We start from the raw sequence: 20,931 nt of genomic DNA, 5'->3' as shown, positions 1-20,931 counted from the left end.
AATCCTTGAGAAATTCCTGAAATATAGTAATTTCTGCTTTGGTGCAGAGACTGTTTTGTATGAATGGTGTAACTCTGAACTGACATCTCTCTTTTTGTAATCCAGAGGGTATATTCTCAGGAACCAGGCCAAGTTAGTAATCGTGTCTGCAGCAGACCACGATCCTGATGAACTGCAGGTATGGCATGTAGTTCAAAGTCTCCTTTCTAACTTTTTGCCTTAGTGTCAGGGTGAATGTAAGCAAACACTGCCTTGCTGGGGCTCTGCCTCTTCCAGCTATGTTGCCTACATTGCCTGGGTGCATGTGAGCTGACCCCAGAAGAGCTCTGTTGGTTTTGCTATGATTTCAAAACCAACTTTCAGCAAATATGGTTACTTTATATTCAGCTCCTTTTTTTTTTTAAGGTCGTTTCTTGTTCCTTTTTGTTTGTGTTTCCTTCTGTTCATGCTTGTGAGCTAAATCATATCTGTGTTTACAGGTTCCAAAGCTGCAACTTGTAAAATTATGAACTATCTTCTTGCTGTTGTAAGTCAGCAGTGGACAGGAAGAAAGTTGAAAATATTGAATAGGCAGCATATTGCTCCATAGGCACTTAAGGTTGTCACAGTGTGATATAAGTTAAAATATTGCTTATTTCCTCTTGGCTGCTCAAAACAACCTGAAGCATGTTATGACCAAGATCTAAACAATAACTTGAAAAAGTAAACCCAAACATTTTAACAGAGAGAGACATGGCCTGCCAAATACTCTGCATAGTTTATGACTACATGAATAATCAACAAACAAAATACTTGAAAACACCTGACTTTCTGGGGGAAGACTTTGAGTCCTTTTTAAAGCAAAATGAAAATGTGGAGATATTCCCTGCAATATATTCAAAACTGAAAAGAATCCAAAAATTACACAAAAGCAACGGGGTCTGCTGGAGTTTGCCAGCAGTTTTATGAATCTGTGGACATAAACCCATAGATGTATGAATGACAAGTTATTATAAAACTTCATAAACAAACTTGGGCAGATAAATAATATTGGAAAACATGCCTCAGTAAACATTCTTGCCTTTTTCTGTTTCATCCTTGTTTTTAAAGAGGCCTTTATGTGATCCACAGAATAAATAACTTCCTGTGTCTTGGTAACTATTGCAAATGACAGCTCCTAATGCTGACAGTCCTGCTATTTTTAATCTGATGTAAGTTTATGTCCTGGTACTTTTATTTATTTATTTTTTTTAAAAGAGTGCTCTGCTCTGACCTAGCAAACCAATTCACTCAATAAAAGAGCTTGCAGATCTTTGGAGTTGCACAGGGATATGCGTTGCCTCTCTCTCTGAACATCTGCGAGAGGGAAAACTAAACTGTGGTACTTAAGCAGAAGTTGTCAGGAGACAAATACTGAACAAGTCCCTGTAGAGTGTCTCCAGACTTCCTTGTTGCAGTCCTTTGAATTGGTTAGGACATTTTAACTCCCCATCTTGGCTGTACTTTTGCCACAGCACTTTAGTGCATGTTTGGGGAAAGCTAGAGGAGAGCTCCTCTGCCTTCCTTATCTTTGGGCAAAGGCATGGCAGGGATGGGAGAGTCATAGCAGCCTTTGTGATTGTGAAGTTGGATGTTGCAGTCCTTAAATCTGAATAACTAGCCAGGCAGACTCCAGCTGCTTAGTTACCTGTGGGATTTTCGTTGAGGGGTTATGTGAGTGGTGATGGTGAAAATTGCACCAAGTGAAGACTGACCTCTGGAAAGAGGGAACCTGATCTGAAAGTTGGTAAGAGCTTTCTGAATGATTGAGGGATTGGTTAAGGGGTATGAAAGGCTTTTCAAAACAGTGTTTTCTTCTATGAACAGATGAGGGTGATGGCAATGTTCTTCCTGAGACACCTCCTGTTTTACCTGCAGTCCCTGATATGCCCTGAGCCTCCCTGTATCAGACTCTGTCCAGGGGAATGCAAGAATGGGTGAGGTCTGCTCTAAGCATCTGTGCTGAGGCCAGTCTCCTTCCATAAATCAGATAGAGAGTAGTAGTAATATAGGGAGATTAATTAGACCTAGTTAACAGGAGAAAAACAGCACCCAAAATGCCTAACAAAGCCCATTTTTGAGTGACAGCATCCCACTCTGGGAGCTGTCTTAGTTTGTGTACAGCATGGTCTTGCACCTCTCTAGCAGCAGGTGAGTAATGCAAAAGTCTCAAGCCACAATGGTATGGCTTACGTTCCTTTTTATTGTCCTCATTGTAATATTCTACTGTTTTTTAAAAAAATTGATGTTTGGGTGTTTTGATGAATGTTGATGTACCAGATCTCTTGGGCTTTATGCTGTTCATTACATTTCTGTCATTAAAAACATAGCTTTTTCTTGTCCTTTTTACTTTTCTTGTTTGGGAAGAGGGAAAGCAAGTAAATACAGAGCTGATGGTTTAAGTCAGTGTTGCCAGATGACATTCTATGGGAATGTGAACTTGCCAGTATGTAGACTGTAAATAGTTCTTTGATTTAATAAGGGTCTGTTAAGTACCGAGCACAGCCTACAGTAGTGAGGAAATAGGAATGCTTCCAAAACGAGAGTGAGGGAAGAAATTACCCTTTAGGTTTCCCTCTTCTGTGCACCCAGCTTGCTCTGAGAAATAATGCTCTGCCTCCCACAGCCTACTGAAAATTGTGAGCGTGTCTGGGGATAACTTGGTTTGGAGTTAATGCTACACATTTTGCAAGATTGGGTGACTGTGGCTTTATAATGCTGAACAGATGTCATAAAACCCAGGGATAAGTGCCAGCGTTTCTTGAAACTGCAGCCTGGACAACGTCATGGAAAGCAGCATTTGAGAAGACACTGGCATGAACAGTACAACCACCCGTCAGGAGTCTTTGAGTTGTGAGACCCTCTTGTGAGAAAATAAACTAAAAAACCCTTGGAGTATAAACCATACCTTACGTGGAAGAGGGTGACTGCAACTGATCAGATAGTGGAGAGGGGCAATACTCACTGGAATATAGCTCAAGGCTTTAATGAAACTTGGATGAGCCTTTTTTTTTTTTTTTTGTGGGCATTGTGGTAGTAAATCATGTTATATAAAACCTACTAGGCTATGGGAGCAAGCTTGAATTTGAAGGAGCTGTCGTGAAGGGAGTGCACTGGTGGTCTGGCATGCTGCTGTAGTGGGGGAAAAAGTTACCAAGGTAAATTCTGTTCAGAGAAGCTGAGTGGAAACACAATACTTAGTATATGTGCTGCCTCCTTAGGATGTGCAAAGAGGAGTAATTGGAAATGGGTACTTGCTCCTTGTAACTTTGGAATAAAGAACAAAGAAAAACAGAACACACGCAAAAAAAAAGACAAATACTTTCTGTGCAAAGCAATACCCTTTATCTATCGCAAGTGATGCAATAGTTTAAAGAGAACTTAAATCTGATCTCGTTTAAGCCACTTTAATAAAAACTTAAGAAATCTGTTTATAATACTTTGTTAACAAAAACATTATCTTTTACTTGATTTTTATATGTGAGACAGATAAAGGGAGAAAAATCTAGTGGGAAAATAAGTAGTAAAAACAGTGACTTTACACACTGGACTACTCATGTGCAAAAGCAACTAAAGCAGAGAAATGATCCTGTCTTCTTTCCTCAGTTTCTCTTGGTTACTATGACAACATCAGATATTTATAACATTAGGTGAAATCCAGAGGGTGGTTGTTATTTTTAAGTTGACACTGTCCCCCTCACAAACATGAAACCTTCAGCATCTTTACCACTAAATGCATTAAAGAGTCTCTGAAGATGAAGTAAAACAAAAAATCCCAGTCAACTCTGATTTATTTTCCTTTTTGTAGTTTTGAGGACTATACTAAAATCTTGCTAGCCTATTCTTGCACTTGGTGTAGTCAAAATAAAGATCAAATGCGTAGTGAGATGTAGCGTAAGATAGTGTTCAGCCTGTAAATGGAAGGCTTTGCCCTTCTTTTTACAAAACTTGCAGTTTCCTTTGGCCAGGGATTTCCTGTGGGGCACAGCTAGCCCTGCTGCAAAGGAAGCTTGCTGCTTTCATTGATTCTTTGTTTCTGAAAAACTAGTATTCAGTGACACCCATGTCCGGAGAATTTGAGTCCTTTGCATGCTGAAGGAAAAAGCTCCCTCTGCTATACTGATATAAATGTAACAAGACAATTCTCTTCTCTTCTCTTCTCTTCTCTTCTCTTCTCTTCTCTTCTCTTCTCTTCTCTTCTCTTCTCTTCTCTTCTCTTCTCTTCTCTTCTCTTCTCTTCTCTTCTCTTCTCTTCTCTGTAGATTCATGGCTGCAAACTGGCTCTGTGTCCCTAAGCAATTGCCTGTGGTAAGGCTTGTGGGCATTGATTTTGTGGGTGAAATAAATCCTGAAGTCTCTGCAGTCATGACTAGCCCAGCACAGCGAATGGGGCAAATGCTGTGGACTTAGCCCATGTCTCCAGTGCATCCTGCTTTGCTTTACCATCCTCGGTTTTAACTAATTTTTCACTGTTGTGGGTGACCCATTACTTGTAAATCCATCAGGTTGTGATAATCATTCCAACCCTCTGGGTTATCAGTGATTTTGTGAAAGCTAAATAGTCTTAAGCCATGAAGATGAAGAGACGTGTGGCTCCTTAGTAAAGCATCCAACTAAATCCAAACATTTAGGATCAGGTCTGCTTGAGCCTTTTCCTAGGCAAGAGGCAAATGATCGCTTTAGTGATTATGCAGAACTTCTAGCTTGTAAAGCTTATGTGACTTTTCAGACAGGGATCTTTCCAATTGTTTCACTTATTAAAGCTTTTGGAGTAATCATATCTGGTTTTCACCACACTCCTTTTGTTTTGTTTTTAAAATAATGGAAGTTCTCTTCTTGTCCACAAAGGCCAATGGAAAGAAGGAGCCGTGTTTTCGGACTATGACATTTCTCACTTCTGTGGTTTACACCAAGACTTTGGCCTATTTTTCACCTTATTGCTTCTTATCAATAGGAACGTGTTTCTAGTGCTCCTTTTAAGGTGGTCTAACTGGTATCAATATGTTTAGCATGTATACACATTTGCACCTCTTCATTATAAAAGGCAGCTTTAGAAAGAAAAAAGGGGGAAGCTTTCTATAAACAGTGCTGTAGTCTTTGTGATAAATTGGGTGTAACCATGGAGGGTGGCAGAGGTGAAACAGGCTGTCTGTTAAACAGGAAACGAGTGATTAACATTTTTTGTCCTGCTGATCATAATTATTCCCACTGGCTGAAAAAAAAAAATAAACACCTCATAGTCCCTCATTACTATAGTTGCAGAATAAAATTTTGAGCTATTAGTCATTCTGGCATTGTATGGAAGAACTGCTACTTTATTACTCCAATTTTTTATTTATTTTACTAAACTTTTCTTATAACTGTGATTCATATTCTCCTCACAATAACCTGCTTGTGCACTGCCTCTAACTGTTACCTCTGCTGTGGTTCCCGTGTCCCCTAAGCTGTTGCATTCCTGGTTGCTGTGTTAGAGCCTATGCAGTGAATAATTTTGAGAGGACTACCTGCCCACCGCAAATCACAGCAGCTTCCCTCACAGCTTATTACACTACAGATGATTTTAATGGTTTTAATCACTTTGATAAGCGCACATTAGCAGTGGTGCATGGTGCTAATCTTGCCTGCACTGTCATTTGGTGTGGCATTGGCATATCTGCAGGTGTTTTCTCACCTTTCCTGAACAAAAGATATAGTTTTCTTGTGCATATTCTGTGGGACAGTTTTGAAAGACACTAATTAAACCCCTGATCTCTGGTGGTTTATTAACTGAATCCTTTATCACCTTTTCTACGGTAGCACCTGGGACTGATGTCAAGGCACACAGCTTTGCTCTTTGGCAGAACAGGTTGCTTGTGAAGGCCAAAGGTCTGAGGGCTCTTAAAGGAGGAGGAGAGAACCCAGTTATAAGGGAAACTTGGGTTTGAAGTGTTCCTCTTCACTGAGGCCTCACTCTTGGTCTCCTTGTGTAACTAGTGAAATGTTTCCTCATCATAAGCTGTATATGTACATATGCATATCTATATATGTTCCATATTTGTGGAAAACATAAATGCTTATGTACAAATGTGGAACCCTTATATTTGTCAAACAGTTGTTTTCCATCTGTTGGAATGGAAAGCTTACAGTGTGAGTTTTTTAAAGGCAGTATTAGGATTTGTCTGGACCACCAAATGCATAGTTTTCCCTGCTAGCTTTGAATTTTTTCATCTGGTATTTCTTTCTTCCCCTATTTTCTAGACTTCACAACTTTTGTTTTATCTTGGTGATGATTTGCTTTTTTTTTAAAATAATACAACTGTGCTGCCTTCTGATTTTTGCCTTTCACCCATGAAAACCGATAGATTTTAGATAAACCTGTTGGCTGCCTCGGCTTCCCAGATAGTTTTACCAGAGTGGGAAAAAGTTCCAATTGACAAATCCCTTTAAAAAAAATCTCACAATTTTCATATGCATCTTCGTCTGTTGTTTTTCCTAATCAGTGTCACTTAGTTTCCTTGGCTTTGAAGTGCTAGCAAATGTTTATATATTTGGTGTATGCTGTGTTGATATTATATCATGCCTGTATTGTGGTTACAGAGATAAATATAGTTATAAAACAGAGTATTGACATTGATGTAGGTGATCCTTAACCTGCTTGTGACTGTCTCTCTCTCAGAGGAACAGAAAACATAAGGGTGGACATAAGTTTTTGTTGGGGTCATCACATGCGAAACAGTATCCAGGTGTGTGCTTGCCCTGTATACTTCTCATACTATACTTCACCTTGTTTATGGTTTTTACATTTATTCTTTCTAAATGCCTGTGTAGGGAAAGTAGGCGGGTGTTATATTCTCATTAGAAATGTCCAAACAGCCATGATGGAAAAGTGCTTCAAAGGAGTTTGCTTAGAATGGAGAGAAGGGTATCAGGGGACTGCAACTGTGAATTACTCAAATACATGTCAGTAGAGTTACCAGTTGTGACATGTAAGTATGCATAGCCAAGTCCCATAAACAACATCAGTGTCTGGAGCTGTGCATATATTTCTGTTATGACATACTATGTTCCAGTGGTTGTGAAATCCCATGCAGCAGGATGCAATCTGGAGGATGGCCAAGCCTCTTTAGTGTACAAAAGTTTATTCATCTTCTGCACCTGTGAGAAAGTAACATAGGAAAGTATAAATCAGTGGGCTTAGCTGTAGAATGTGCAGCATTTAGATTAATGTCACTGATATGTGGTCACAGCAGACCCCACTCTGTGGAGATGTGTATAGTGACCATATAGCGATAACATACGGTCTGTCCTATTCTGGTACGTTCATGCCTGGAACAAAGGATGCATTGCTGCAATTTTATCAAATGACACTATCTATGACAGTATCTCCATGTTTGGACATGGTGTTTCCTGAGTGATGGTCTGGGAAAGACTCTCACTATGACACTGTACTGAAAAGCACAGAGAAACAGTGCAAGGTCCTTCTAGTAAAATGGAAGGGTTTCTGCACTCTTTCCAGCTGACACTTCTTAGCACTTCTTAACAGCACAGGACAAAAACGAAGTAAACCAAAAGCAACCCTCAAGAACAAAGGACCCAAAAAAGCATGACCTGTTTGAGAGGAAATCCTGCCCTTCCACCTTCATGCAGCTGCATGTGGCAAATTGCCAGCATCTTCTAAAAAAGACTCTTTGACCTGAAGCTAAGTGACATGCTTTCTGTCAGTGCTCTTATCTGAAAATAGAGAAGGTTTTTAATCAAGGAATGCTACAATTGGGTGGCAAAGAGAGCTATTTTGTTAGCATTTGAAGCCTGTGACATTACAGCCAGATGTGTGGCTGCACTGGCAAACACTGTGGCATTAGGATATGTTTTTCATTTATCTCCATTTTGAGAGAGAGGTATGGCTAAGGCTTTTTTATGAACAAGTGTGCTATCTGTTGACAAAATGCTTTTGAGTGGCCAACACTAGCTCTGAGGCAAATCCAAGCTCCATGTGCAGTGTCTGCATCTGAGCTTTCTTGTATCTCATGGTCATTAGATAAGACAAAGGGTTGCCTTATACCAGGTTATTGTACTAAAGGAAATTTTGGTACATCTGGAGCGATGAATGTTCCTCACCCTGTCACTGCATGCTTGGGGTGATGGTTGGAAACCACAGCAAAGCAGGCACAAGCAGTGTAATTACTCCAGGCAGACCTGCCTATTTCACCAGGGATGGTCTAACTTAGCCTTGGATAGATACTACGTGGTGCCATTTGCCACAGTTAGCTCCTGCTGCTGCTGCCTGGCCATTAATGCTGAAGGAACCCATAGCAAGTGCACTGGTGGGCTTCTGGTCCTTTGCATATTTTCCTAGGAGGGCTTTTTTTATGGCTTCTTTTTAGCATAGTGATTGCCACTGAGGCTCCAAGAGCAGGGTGATTTGAACATCTGGACCTGTTGTAGAGTCCCCATTCACACACCTTGAGAGACAGGTCTGGTGTCCTCTGTAGCAGCATATGGAAGTACTGAGGTCTTCCTTTCTCAGCTGCAAAGCTTTTGCTTTCATGTTGCCTCCACAGAAGGCTTCTTCTGGTTCTGAATCTTACTGTTGCACTGTCAGTAGCAGGACACAGTAACACAGCTGCCTCATATGCCAATCACAACTGATCACAACAGACACCTCTCAACAATTGTGATGTTAGCTGATAGATCTCTGAACTTCACTCCTACCAGTCCTCAACACTGGCTTTTTTGACAAGCATGTTGCTATTGCAATGTTTTTCATCAATAAAAATCAATCTACCCTCTTGTGTGGGGTTTTTTTTGGTCTTTTTTAAAAAATTGTGTTTACCTTTGAGGGTCACGGCAGATACAGTCTTGAGTGTTGTAATCCCTGGAAGTTTCTCTCCAACTCCCAAATCCATTTCACACATTGTTTGGAGAGATCTGAGAATTACAGTCAGATACTGTGCCCCCATCTATCTTTGTAGACATTTAAGCTGATGATAGTACAAACTGACTTGCAATATATGTAGACTGTCCAGTTGGATGAGATGTAGGAAGCAGTGGACAGTTGAGCTGTCTTCTGAATGAAAAATTGGTTGGCAGTCATTAGGCTGTTAATTTCAACAGAAATGCATGACCTGTGTATTATGTAAGTGGTCTTGCTCTTACAGCCTCCTTTGGCTTCCCACTTTGTCATGGCTGCATCTGCCTCTAGAGGCAAACTCCTCCTGCCTTTGTTACTAGTTACTAGTGCATCTCTCTTCCAAGATGTCATGATGTGCTTTATTGCAGTACCATCAACATATATATGCACCTTGACTGCATATGCACCCATTTTTGTAAAGTGTATTGACTATTGCACTCGTTCCTTGGTTCTTCAGTGGTTGTTGCAGCGGTGTGGCTCAGTGGGTGCTGTCTGTACCATGTGTGAATGTATGAGGGTAGGAGAGACCATGGTCACTTATGGGTCCTTTTACAAAGTTTGAGTCTTGCAGCTCTCTGGTTACTCATAGATCCACAGTTAGATCCTGGCAGTGGGATTAAACAGGAGCTCTGCAGCAGGAGCTGTGCTCTGCTTTCTTCTCCCTTGCATGCTCCAAGGGCCAGGGTTGGGGAAAAGTGGCCAACGTGACTGTATGATCTCGCTTCTCTAAGAACAGGCCTACAGGATTGTCAAGTTTAACAAAGTTGCTGTGTTTTCAGGCATTTCTTTTTAGTAAAACACCAAAACAGTTGATTGAAAAAATAAATACCTCAACTGTAATTGTAACGGGAATATGGTTTTATTCAACAACTAGTCAAGTTAAACTAAAGTTGTATGTTTTAGTAGGAATATCTTGGGTTTAAATGCAGTATTAAATATCAGCAGAGCTACTTGCATACAGGGATTAAATGTCTTGAGACATTTATTTATTTAATTGTTGTAAAGCATAGAGCAGATGGAGGTTTTTTGTAGCTTAGAAGATCAGCAAGTGGGACTTTCTCACAGAAGTGCTGTTCTGATGTAGGGAATGTTGGAAATGCAGCTGAATGATATAAATGTGTAGATTCAAAGGAGCTGTTTTCTTGGCTTTGCAAGTTTTATTAGCTGGTATGCGCTCATCACACTGCATTTAGTAGATACTGATTTTGCATATTTTGGCACTTAAATCAGAAAGTAGAAATAAGTGTATCCACAGTTCCTAGTCCATATGTTGAAGTTACGACACAAAGTTGGTTTCAGACCAAAGAGGCGAGTGGGCTCTCTGCACTTTACCTCAAAAAGTGGAAACTCAATCTGAGGAAAGACCCCACAGGTGGCAACAGCCCTGCTGCCATCCTAATGAGACTGTGATGAGATTCCACCGTGGATGCTGTCAGAGCAGTCTGACGTGCGTCACGGCTTTGCGGAAACCTGCCTCACGATGCAGCTGCTTGCTTTTTGCATCATTCAGGCCAGGTTTTGGGAGGCTTCTCTTCAAAGTCCTGCCGACAGCTGTGGCTGAAAGCATCTTGCAGGGTGCTGGGGCTGACGGTGCCACCAAGTGCCCTAACCGCTGACAGCCATGCCGTGCAGCTCCTCTGGCTGCCAAGATGCACTGCTGAAACTGTACTTTTTTATCAGGTCATGTTTGTGTCTGGCAAAGATTTGTAGACACAACATCATTAAGAGCAGTGCATATTTTTGCAAGATTTACCTCTTCAATACTTTTTTCCAAGTTAGTAAATCAGAGCTTCTTTAATGTCCTGCTGGCTGTGTGAAAAACAGGAATTTATGTAACAAGCTCTGGGCCGCAAGCCTTTTCCTGTTAGGAAAATTTTTTTTTCATTGCTGGCAGAGTTAGGAGACAGCTCTGTTACTCAAAGAGCGACCTCAGATGTCCTCGGTACAATAATACCAGATTATAACATTTTTGATGACTAAGGAACAGCGGCAATTTCTTAAATATTTAACACTTCTGTTGCAGAAAAGAGGGAACTGAGCCTTAGCACGGTATTTTCTCTGCCTGATGTTTTGTGTGTTTGATATGACTATTTTGATAGTAAACAGTAAGCCTGAGCCAACTGTGTATGTTTACAAAATACAGTAAAAAAAAAATGAACTGGTGCAGGAGGTTTTTTAATCAACAGACATGCAGAACAACTTTCTTGCGACATTTCTAGAGCTGGACTTGTGTCAGCCGGAGATTCGTCTCTGTGGCCCTTGAGTGAAAACAACAGACTGTGCCAGACTGGCCTCACAAGGCTTCTTGGTCAGCCCTTGGGGGAAAGTCTACAGATGGATTTTCGGGCTTACCCTCTGATGTGTTAGCTGCACCTTGTGAAAATAGAATTTCAAGGCCTTCCTTGAAGCCCTGGATCTAGATAAAGGATGATATTTTCATTGCTCCTACATTAATTAGCTACTGTGCGAATGGCTTCCCTTCAAAATTGAGTAAGGAAATGCTCAAACTGCTGCTGGTGTTTAACTGGGATAGTTTCTTACAGGTGATTCCTTGGAGAAGAAGGAGAGTTTGGAAAGGCTTCTGAGGTTTAGGTGCATGGTTTGCATCCTGGCTGTGCCGGTTGAACAGTGAGCTGCCATGAGGCCGTGTTCTGCCATCTTCTGCTATCCAAGAGTACCTTGTGCTCTGTTTGAGGACCTCATTAATACAAGTATTGGAAAGGCAGATGTCAAGACGATGGGATGGCAGTTTTTTTTCTGTAGTGTCCAGTGACAGGACAAGGGGTAATGGAGATAAGCTGGAACACATAAATTTCCACTTAATGAAAAACTGTTTTACTGTTCAGGTGAGGGAGCCTTGGCACAGATTGCTCAGGGAGGGTGTGGAATCTCCTTCTCTGGAGGTTTTCAAAACTCACCTGGACATGCTCCTGAGTGACCTGATCGAGATGGACCTACTTTAGCAGAAGTTTGGACAAGATGATCTCTAGAGATCCTTTCCAAACCCTCCCATTCTGTGATTGTTTGGGATGAAGCTGCACACCTGTGGGGGTAGTCTCAGGACACTGCTGCTTGTAAGGTGACAGGAGTGTAACACCTCCTTGCTGCCCTCATCTTCAAGCCCAGAATAACCATTCTATTGAGCTCTGCAGGTGGCTAGGCCTGCTTTGGCTGATGAGCTTTCTGTGGTCCCCAGTGTGTCATGGCCCTGGCAGGGACTTTGAGCCCGATGTCTCTGATTTGAGCCAGGCCTCATGAGTTGACTGTTCTCACTTGACGTGCCTCCTTATGATCTTTGCTCCTTTTCTTCTGCCAGCAGGATGACAATAGGGAAAGATGTGCATTTTTGAGAAAGCAGGTGTACACAGGAGAACAGATTGAAAAGAGGAGGTGAAGCAAGACATTTCTGGGGATGTTGCTGTCATAGGCAGCACTCTGAGTTGGGAACTACAGCAAAAACAGCCAGAGACCAGAGCAGTGGCTGGTCTATCACCCTCTGGTTTGCCTCACAAGGCATACAAGACTCCAGGAGCTAAATCATCATCATGGTTTGATGCTGTAGTGGGTCTTGAGAGTCAGATTAAAAAATGTAAGAAAGATAAGAGTAAAAAGGTGGAAAACTGTGAAAAACATGGCATTTTTGTAGGTCTGACAGCCATTTAGTGTTTTGAGATAATTTGCCTACTGAACTGATGGTCATGATCACTCTTACTGCTGCTTTCTAGAAACTGTCTTTCCATTTTTGCTCCCCTAAACTTTTCTTTAGACAACTTGCTGAAAGTGACTGTGAATGGAAGACAGCTACTGTATCACTGATTGCTCTGCTCTGATGGCTGTCTGTTTCAGAACTCTTTGAACTTGTGGCCTTTTCTTAGCAATTGCATCAAAGTATGTGTCAGCTCTTCTGTCAATGTAATGTTCTTTACATGTGCTCAACAGAAAATTACGAGGGAAAAAATGTTTATTTACAGCTGGGTATTGCAAAAGATAGTCTCTTGTTAAGAGGTCAACCTGTAGGCTTGGATTTTGGAGTTTTGGATTTTTTTTCTTGTGTATTTAAGAGCAAAACATGAAACATTACTTGTGGTACAGAGATTATGAAAATCTTCAGTACCTCTGGTCAGTCTTGACTCTAGATATCTTGTGCCCTCAGGTATTTGAAAGCTCAATTTTGCATTTTATAATGTTGATTTTGAAGTTTTAAGACTGAGATTTGTCTATGCTGTTTGCATTCCCTTCTGCCTTATGAGTTCTTAGGTGGTTTGTACTGTTTATTTATAAAAATTAGAACTTAATCCTCAGCTGGTTGTCTATATGTGTTTTCTGACAAAACACGAGTAACAAAAACCTCACTAATGCTCAGTGGCAATACTCTCAGGCTGTAATGTTTGCAGGGTTTAGGGATGTGCAGGGTGAGAACCCATTGAAAGGACCATAGAACTGAACTTTGAGTAAAACAATTAAAAAACGAGAATCATTAAATCAGATTCAACTCATTAGAGTGAAGCTGATGAGATCATCAGTTATCCTTTTGATTTTCTAGTATATTTTGATCCTTTCTGAAGAATTTCTATTTCAGAAGAGCTCCTTCAGTATTTTATTTAACTTTTTATAATATCAGTTGTGATTGGGCACATGGCAACTCTTTGCCATGCTCGTTTCAGACAGTTCTGAGTGGTGAGCTGATAAAAGAGGTTTCCAGATTGGCATGATTTATCCCTATGTTTTCTAACAAAATGAGAGTATGTTTTCAAAGACACATTCTAGCATGCCATAAAAGATGCATATTTCCTCCATTTCTTACACCTTATTTTGTTTTTTTCAGAATTCAATCCGTCACAACCTGTCTCTGCACAGCAAGTTCATCAGAGTTCAGAATGAGGGAACAGGGAAGAGTTCCTGGTGGATGCTCAACCCTGAAGGAGGAAAGAGTGGCAAATCTCCTAGGAGGCGAGCGGCGTCCATGGATAACAACAGCAAGTTCGCCAAAAGCAGAGGCAGAGCTGCCAAGAAAAAAGCTTCCCTTCAGTCTGGTCAAGAGGGAAACGGCGACAGCCCCGGATCGCAGTTCTCGAAGTGGCCTGCAAGCCCCAGTTCTCACAGTAATGATGACTTTGATAACTGGAGTACATTTCGACCTAGAACTAGCTCTAACGCTAGTACGATTAGTGGAAGACTTTCTCCTATTTTGCCAGAGCAAGATGATCTTGGAGATGGGGACGTGCACTCCATGGTATACCCGTCATCGGCCACCAAAATGACTTCTACTCTGCCCAGCCTTTCAGAGATGAGTAATTCTGAGAACATGGAAAATCTTTTGGATAACCTTAATCTCTTGTCGCCTAATACATCAATGACTGTGTCAACCCAGTCTTCGTCTGCTACTCTGATGCAGCAAACACCAGGTTACTCTTTTGCATCCTCGACCACCAGTATAGGTTCACCAAATCCAGACTACAGGAAATTTACGTATGCTCAAGCTAGCATGAACTCTTTGCCCCAGATTCCTATGCAGGCTCTTCAAGACAGTAAATCAAGCTATGGATCGATGAGCCAATATAACTGTCCTGCAGGACTTCTGAAGGAGTTACTGACCTCCGATTCTCCACCGCACAATGATATCTTGGCATCAGTAGACACTGGTGTTTCCCAGGCTGGTGGCAGGGCACTGGGACAAAGTGTGCTGATGGTGGCCAACTCGGTGATGCCAACTTATGGCAGTCAGCCGCCCCACAACAAAATGATGAACCCTAATGCCCGCCCTCACCAAGGACATAACCAGCCAACGCCTGCAGTTAACGGCCGTGCCTTGTCACACACAGTGAACATGTCACATACATCAGGTCTAAATCGCTTGTCGACAGTGAAGACTTCGTTACAAGTGCCTATGAGTCACCCGATGCAGATGAACGCTATGAACCCGTACGCCCCTGTTAACAGTTGCAATGGCTACGGAAGGGTTTCCCTCCACCAGGAGAAGCTTCCCAGTGACTTAGATGACATGTTAATAGAACGGTTGGACTGTGACATGGAGTCGATTATCCGTAATGACCTTATGGATGGCGAAACGTTAGATTTTAACTTTGACAGTGTATTGCCTAACCAAAGTTTTCAGCACAGCGTAAAGACAACCACACACAGTTGGGTGTCAGGCTAGGATGTGGTAGGAGGTAAGCTGTGCTTTTTATAATAAATCTGAAAAACAGCTAAAGGGAAAAGAGATGTGCAAATGCTTAGAAGCTGGGTGGTCTTCTGTGTTGGCACGAGAAGTGCCTCTCTTACAGTCAACTTTTCAGTCCTTTGTTAGTGTGAAAATCAGGTTTGCACCGGTGCGTTGGGATTGCCTTGTACCAGCTTCTGTTGCTTCCTGTGGAACAGTAACGTTTTGTCATTAGTATTTTAAACGAAAATCTCTCTGGTAACTGGCAATTGAGGAGTACACTTTTTTACTCATTTAAGGTATCTTGAAGCTAGCTTGAGTGTATTTTAATAGACTGAATCCTTTAGTGTGAATGTTAATTTGTTCTTTTTGTTGTTTTGTTTTTTTTTTCTTCCTAGGCTACGGTTAAATTCTGCAGACTTGTCTGACAGCAGGAACTGAGAAAAGCAGTACAAAGATGTCCTTCACCTTCCTTTTTAATTTTCTTGATAAAGCTGTGCGCATGCACTAGCCTTTTTTTTGGGGTATTTTTTTTTTTCGTCTTCTTTTTTTCTTCCTTTCGTCAGAGTTGGCAGCAGACAGAGTATTTTCCTGTACAGGATGTTTGCCCAAGGTTTGCAGGTTATGTGCTGCTGTAGATAAGAACTGTGCCATTGGAAATGTCATTATTCAGAAGTGCCAAATTCACTACACCATATAATCACAGCAAAGACTCTTTACTTACATCATGTTGTGCTTTCGGTTTTGTACAGTATGATCTGTAGAAGAAGAATTGTTTTTTAAGACTATCTGTTTTGGTCCAAGAAAAGTTTATAAACTTTTGTAAGAATACTGTGATGATCTAAGTAAGTTTAACCTTTGTTGATGTTACCTGTGTTTTGATGAATTGAGATGACTGTGGACTTGCCTTGCAGCAGTACAAACTGCATTATTTTCCTCAAAATTGCCACACATTTCATATGGGAACAGAATAGCCTGTTAAATATGATCCTGCTAAACTCATTGACTATTCAAAGCAAACAGTAGGTTGAATGCCACCTGTATTCATGTAAATTTATGCAAGAATATATCTGGATTTCATTGTCAAACTAATGACTTTGTTGTTAGACTTAAGATAATTTTTGGAGTACCTTTCCAAGATATTTTTCTTATAATTAAAGTCTACTTTTGTTACATAGGCAACATAAAAAAAAAAAAAATCTGAGATCTGGCAGCATTCATAACCTCTTCGTTTTGTACAGTATTTTAACTGGATTAAGTACTTTTTTTTTTAATATAAATTTCCCTAGCACTTGGGAGCGCTAATAAAAGAAAAGTGTAATAAGGATCTTGAATACAAAACATTTCTGTCCCTTTTTTTGTTGTGTGATGTATAAATATAGACAACTTTATGTTTAGGAGATATTTAATCAGTTTTATATATGCATTTTTAGAAATGTCATCTGATTCTACTATCGTTTTAACTCGGACTACCACAAAGTGTTAAGTATTCATTGTTAGATGCTTGTACAATGCTTCACACTTATATTTATTTCATGGAGGTCTCATAATGTTTGGGTACTCAAGAGCTGGACTTTTTGGAGAAAATTTGTAATTTTAGTAAAATTAATGACAAAACTGTCGTTTGTCTTAATTAGCACTTGTTCTAGGGTCTGTGTTTCTGTTGTCATGCAGTACATATGAAAAGGCAAAAGTTCTGTTTTTGAGTGGGAGGTTAAAGCTTGTGTGACACCCTATTGCAGGATAAAACATTACTGGTTTTTGAAATAAGAAAGATAAAGTGGCAAAGTTATACAAATACATGAGCTTTAGGTCAGGGGAAAGCATTAATGACAGATGCCTTGTTCCTGTGGAAGAACTTGCTCTTGTTGGAGGAGTAGGCGCCCAGGCATCTTCCATGATCATTTTCAGGATTGGGTCTTGGGTAGATGATTTCTGAGTTTTTGTAATGCCACATTGTGGTTTTCTTGCATGTGTGGATAACAGGCTTTACCTGTCTTTCCACTGGTTGCTACACGTCATTTTTGTTACAGAAAGCCTTGGGGACTTTTTATACACTGACAGGATGAGTATCTTTTGTGCTAGGGATGGCTGTTGTGAAGAAGAGGAGAAGTGAATATTTTTCCACCTATTTTTTTTACTTTGTCTACTTAGCCCGTAACTGGAAAATGTTCTATTTGAAACTTATCTTCCCTGTAGTGACGGTGTATGGTGGAGAAAGACATGGAATGTGGCAAGAAAATGAAATTTAGTAACAAGCCATATATTTAATGATCCTGTTATGACTTTCCTAAGGCTCTGCAATGGATTTATTGATGTGCTAGCATTTAGCTCCCTGTTGGGCTTAAATCACTACTAATTACAGCTGGTCCTACTGTTTTAGATATCCTATTACAGTTGTCAGCAGTTCCAGAGGCTGATGTTAAGCTGTCCTGTGATACAGGATCTCCCGCAGCGTGAAATCGGTCTTTGAACTTTTCTTGAGCAAAATGAAATGTCCTTAGCGCTGAAGCCTCAATGAAGCCATGTGCTTTTACAGACAGATATCTTTAGTAGCATCTTTGCCACCAAATTCAATCTCTGAAACATGATGGCAAATCCTGACAGTGGAGCAAGCCGAGGGCTCACATATGGATTTCTGAAGATCCTTCTTTCTGCGGTGTGTGCAAAAATGTTTGCTCACAAATGGTGATATGCATAGGCCAAACTAGTCACAAAATTCACCTCTGCATGCAAAGAAAGCAGTACTGAATGCTAAACTCCATGGAGTTGCAGCTGAACATGCGACATTTAACAATATACCTCCTGTTTATTATTTACTGCTACTGTATATCTTCCTGTAAACAGATATTTTCTACATTTCTAATGGATCAAGTAAATGTAGCCGTTCCTTGATCACAACGGCCTGTAGGAACCCCCTTTTAATTATTGTGAGGCAACAGTTGTAGATAATCAGAGGTTTGGGCTGTGTGGTCAATTTTAAAGTTTTTTCTTTTTGTGGTGCCATTCTAATATTTTGCGATTGCAGTTCTGGAATACTGTGAAGTCTGGTGAAGGGGCATGTTGTCTGTCTTGAAAGCAAACATTATGTGACCTCTAGTAATAAATCCTTTTTCAGTAAAAGTACCAAGTTTCTGGAGTAACCTAGTTTGTCAGAATTGTTGTAAATGATTGGTTTGTGAATTGTGCAGATGATCTTACCTATGCAGCCTTGTTTTTGACTTTTCTCTGGTTTGTACTGTTATTAAAAGTTTATTGTATTATAGAGCTGTTCAGATATTTTAAATATAAAGATGTATTGTTTCCATAGTATAGCTATATGATATATGTTTAGGTAGTAGATGCATTAATTGGAAAGCTCTGCTTCGATAAACTGACAATTTGTCTACACTTAAAAGCAAAAGTCATATTGCTTATTATTGGCTTAAGTCAACAGAGCATCCCTAAGAAGAGAAGTTAAAATTGGACCAATTATATAAAACAGTATAAAATTTGCACTTGTTAAACCACTGGATGTATGTTAGTACTTTTTTATTTTTTTACTGATTTGAAATTCCTATTTTCATTAGGCAATTGCTAGGATCCTTAATTTATGACTGATTTTAAATAAGGTATTCTCATTTATTATTATTATTATTGTTATTATTATTGTTATTTTGGTAATCACAATGTAAAAAGCAGCATGGTTTATGCAAGCAAAAAGCAAATTACTCGGCATTAAAACTGGCCTCCTTTTTGAGGGTGTTCCACAAACCAGCAATATCGTGAGAGATTGGCGTGTACATACTGCTAGCTCTACTTGCGAGTGGTGTGACAGCTCTTCAACGCTTCACTGCTCTGACTTAGTCACGTTGCAGAATTAAAATTCATACGTGGATATTTTCAGAAAAAAAGTGCCTGATGTACTTCTACAGACACACGAGAACAATCCCTGACAGTTTGTTGTATAAAGCCATAAATGTATATAAATTATGTTTAAAAGGTTTTGTGTCCTTTCTTGTATACTCAGAATGAGATTTGTACCAGGATTCTACTTGTGATTAGTAATCCTTCTACTCAGACCTTGTCGTAATCACTTTCCTTAACCCGCGTAATCTTTTTAATGATGATGATGATCCCATTTGGACAATCCTGATGACATTAGCAATTTTATAAGGAAAAATACCTCATGGTACCGAGTCTTGCCTGGCAAGGTGATACCATATAAACGAGCAAACACTAACTGCAGAATAGTTAACAAATTTTCCATTACTTGGTATAAAGGAATTTCTCTCTCTTGGCATTGCTTCTCGAATTGGAACCATAGCAGGTACAGGAACCTAATAGGGCTGTGTTACCAATGTTTTTATCACAACATAGTGTGCTAAAAGTAACTTGTTTACAAGTCTTTGAGACTAAACGCAAGAAGAATCCATGCCTGACTCTTAGGGCTCGCGAGAGATCTTTGTGTAGAGATGCTTTGTTACTGGAAGCTGCATTAGGCAGCATCAGACCATGTGCCAGTGCTTCAACAAGCCTAGTTCAGAGAAAATTACAAAAAGAAAAGTCCTGAAATCCTTTCAGAATGGGTATTTGTAAGTATAATCTCTTAATAAAATTGCTATGACATGAGATGGTAATTAGTGTATCAGAATGTTATGTAATACATTGTGAAAGAAGAAGAAGAAGAAAAAAAGGGACGCTAACATCCATCAAACCTCAGGAAAGGATTAGTCTTTTAGTCCAAATTACATGTTAGATCCTAATGCTATTAAATGTGAGAGAGAGATGGCTCTGGAGAGGCATTTTTCTCTTCCTTCTGCTCGCCCTGTTAAAATGAGATGGTTCCCAAAGCGAGATGGTTCCCAAAGCGAGATGGTTCCCAAAGTCCTCTTGGTCCTCTTTTCCCTTGTTTTCACCTCTTGCCTCCCCCAGCCCCTCCTGCCTTCCTGAAGTATGCACCCTTTCTCAGAGTAAGTTTTCTCTTACATTTGGGCTATGTAGGCCAACCTGCATGGTGCTGCTTCTTTCTCAGCCAAGCAGCAGCAGGAACGCTGATGTGAGCAGAGAGCAGGAATGTCTGGATTCTAAAGCAGAATTTAATTGTATTTTTTCTTTGTTTTGATTTGTTTTTAAATTTAGATTGCATTTCAAAACTGAGTTGGAAGAAAGGAGAAGAGGCTGCCAAAACAGACAGCCAAAAACACCCACACCACAGTAGTCTTGTGAGGCCCAGATCCCTGCTTGCCTGCAGGTGGGGAGGGAGAGGGGTGGCAGAGAACAAGCTTGTAATGAATCGCTGGCAAAAATGCCAGTTTGATCTTAAAAGTGAGCAGAGGTAGACCTAAAGTGCATGAAAGAACACAAGGATATTGTTGCACTAAAAATAGGAATCATGAAAGACATTTTAAAAAACAATTTTCCCTTGTACTTTGCAGGTCCATCTTTATTTTAGCTTTTCTTCAGTGTTCATTTTGGAAGGGGGTTTTGCACATTTAGGCAAAAGGAAGAAGCTGAGGATATCTTTCCTCATGTTTTGAAAAGCCTGACTTCTGGAATGAGAGGGCTTTAAGATCCAAAGATACTCTCTTTGGGTGTTTGCAAAGCTGTCGTTGGAAAGGATGCGCATCTAATTGGTACATGACTAGTTACTGCTGTCGGGAGAGACAGTCAAAGCTTGTCTCTTGGGAAGGGACTGGCTAGCAATTTATGCCAATCTGGCAGCAAGGGATTTGAATCTGCTGATCATGCACAGAAACCTCAAAGCATCCTTGTTCTCTGAGTCAGTTCTGCATCAATGTAATAAACATGTTTTTGTGCAGAAACACCGGCTATTATGTGACATCAATTGATAATCCAGTTAAAAGTACAAATAGCATTAGAT

At 40.3% G+C, this 20,931-nt stretch overlaps 1 protein-coding gene across 1 annotated transcript in view; it reads left to right on the top strand.

The window, feature by feature from the left end:
• FOXO1 (forkhead box O1) overlaps positions 1-19,632 on the top strand; it is a 66,039-nt gene extending 46,407 nt beyond the window's left edge. The window contains exons 2-3 of the mRNA XM_061994133.1: positions 13,734-15,078; positions 15,467-19,632. Of these exons, the coding sequence (XP_061850117.1) occupies positions 13,734-15,065 (1,332 nt within the window). The 3' untranslated portion in view covers positions 15,066-15,078; positions 15,467-19,632. The remainder of the gene's footprint in view (positions 1-13,733; positions 15,079-15,466) is intronic.
• The last annotated feature ends 1,299 nt before the right edge of the window (positions 19,633-20,931 follow it).

This window comes from Colius striatus, chromosome 1 (assembly GCF_028858725.1).
Source record: "Colius striatus isolate bColStr4 chromosome 1, bColStr4.1.hap1, whole genome shotgun sequence".
NCBI lineage: Eukaryota > Metazoa > Chordata > Aves > Coliiformes > Coliidae > Colius > Colius striatus.
This window is presented reverse-complemented; position numbering and strand designations above follow the sequence as displayed.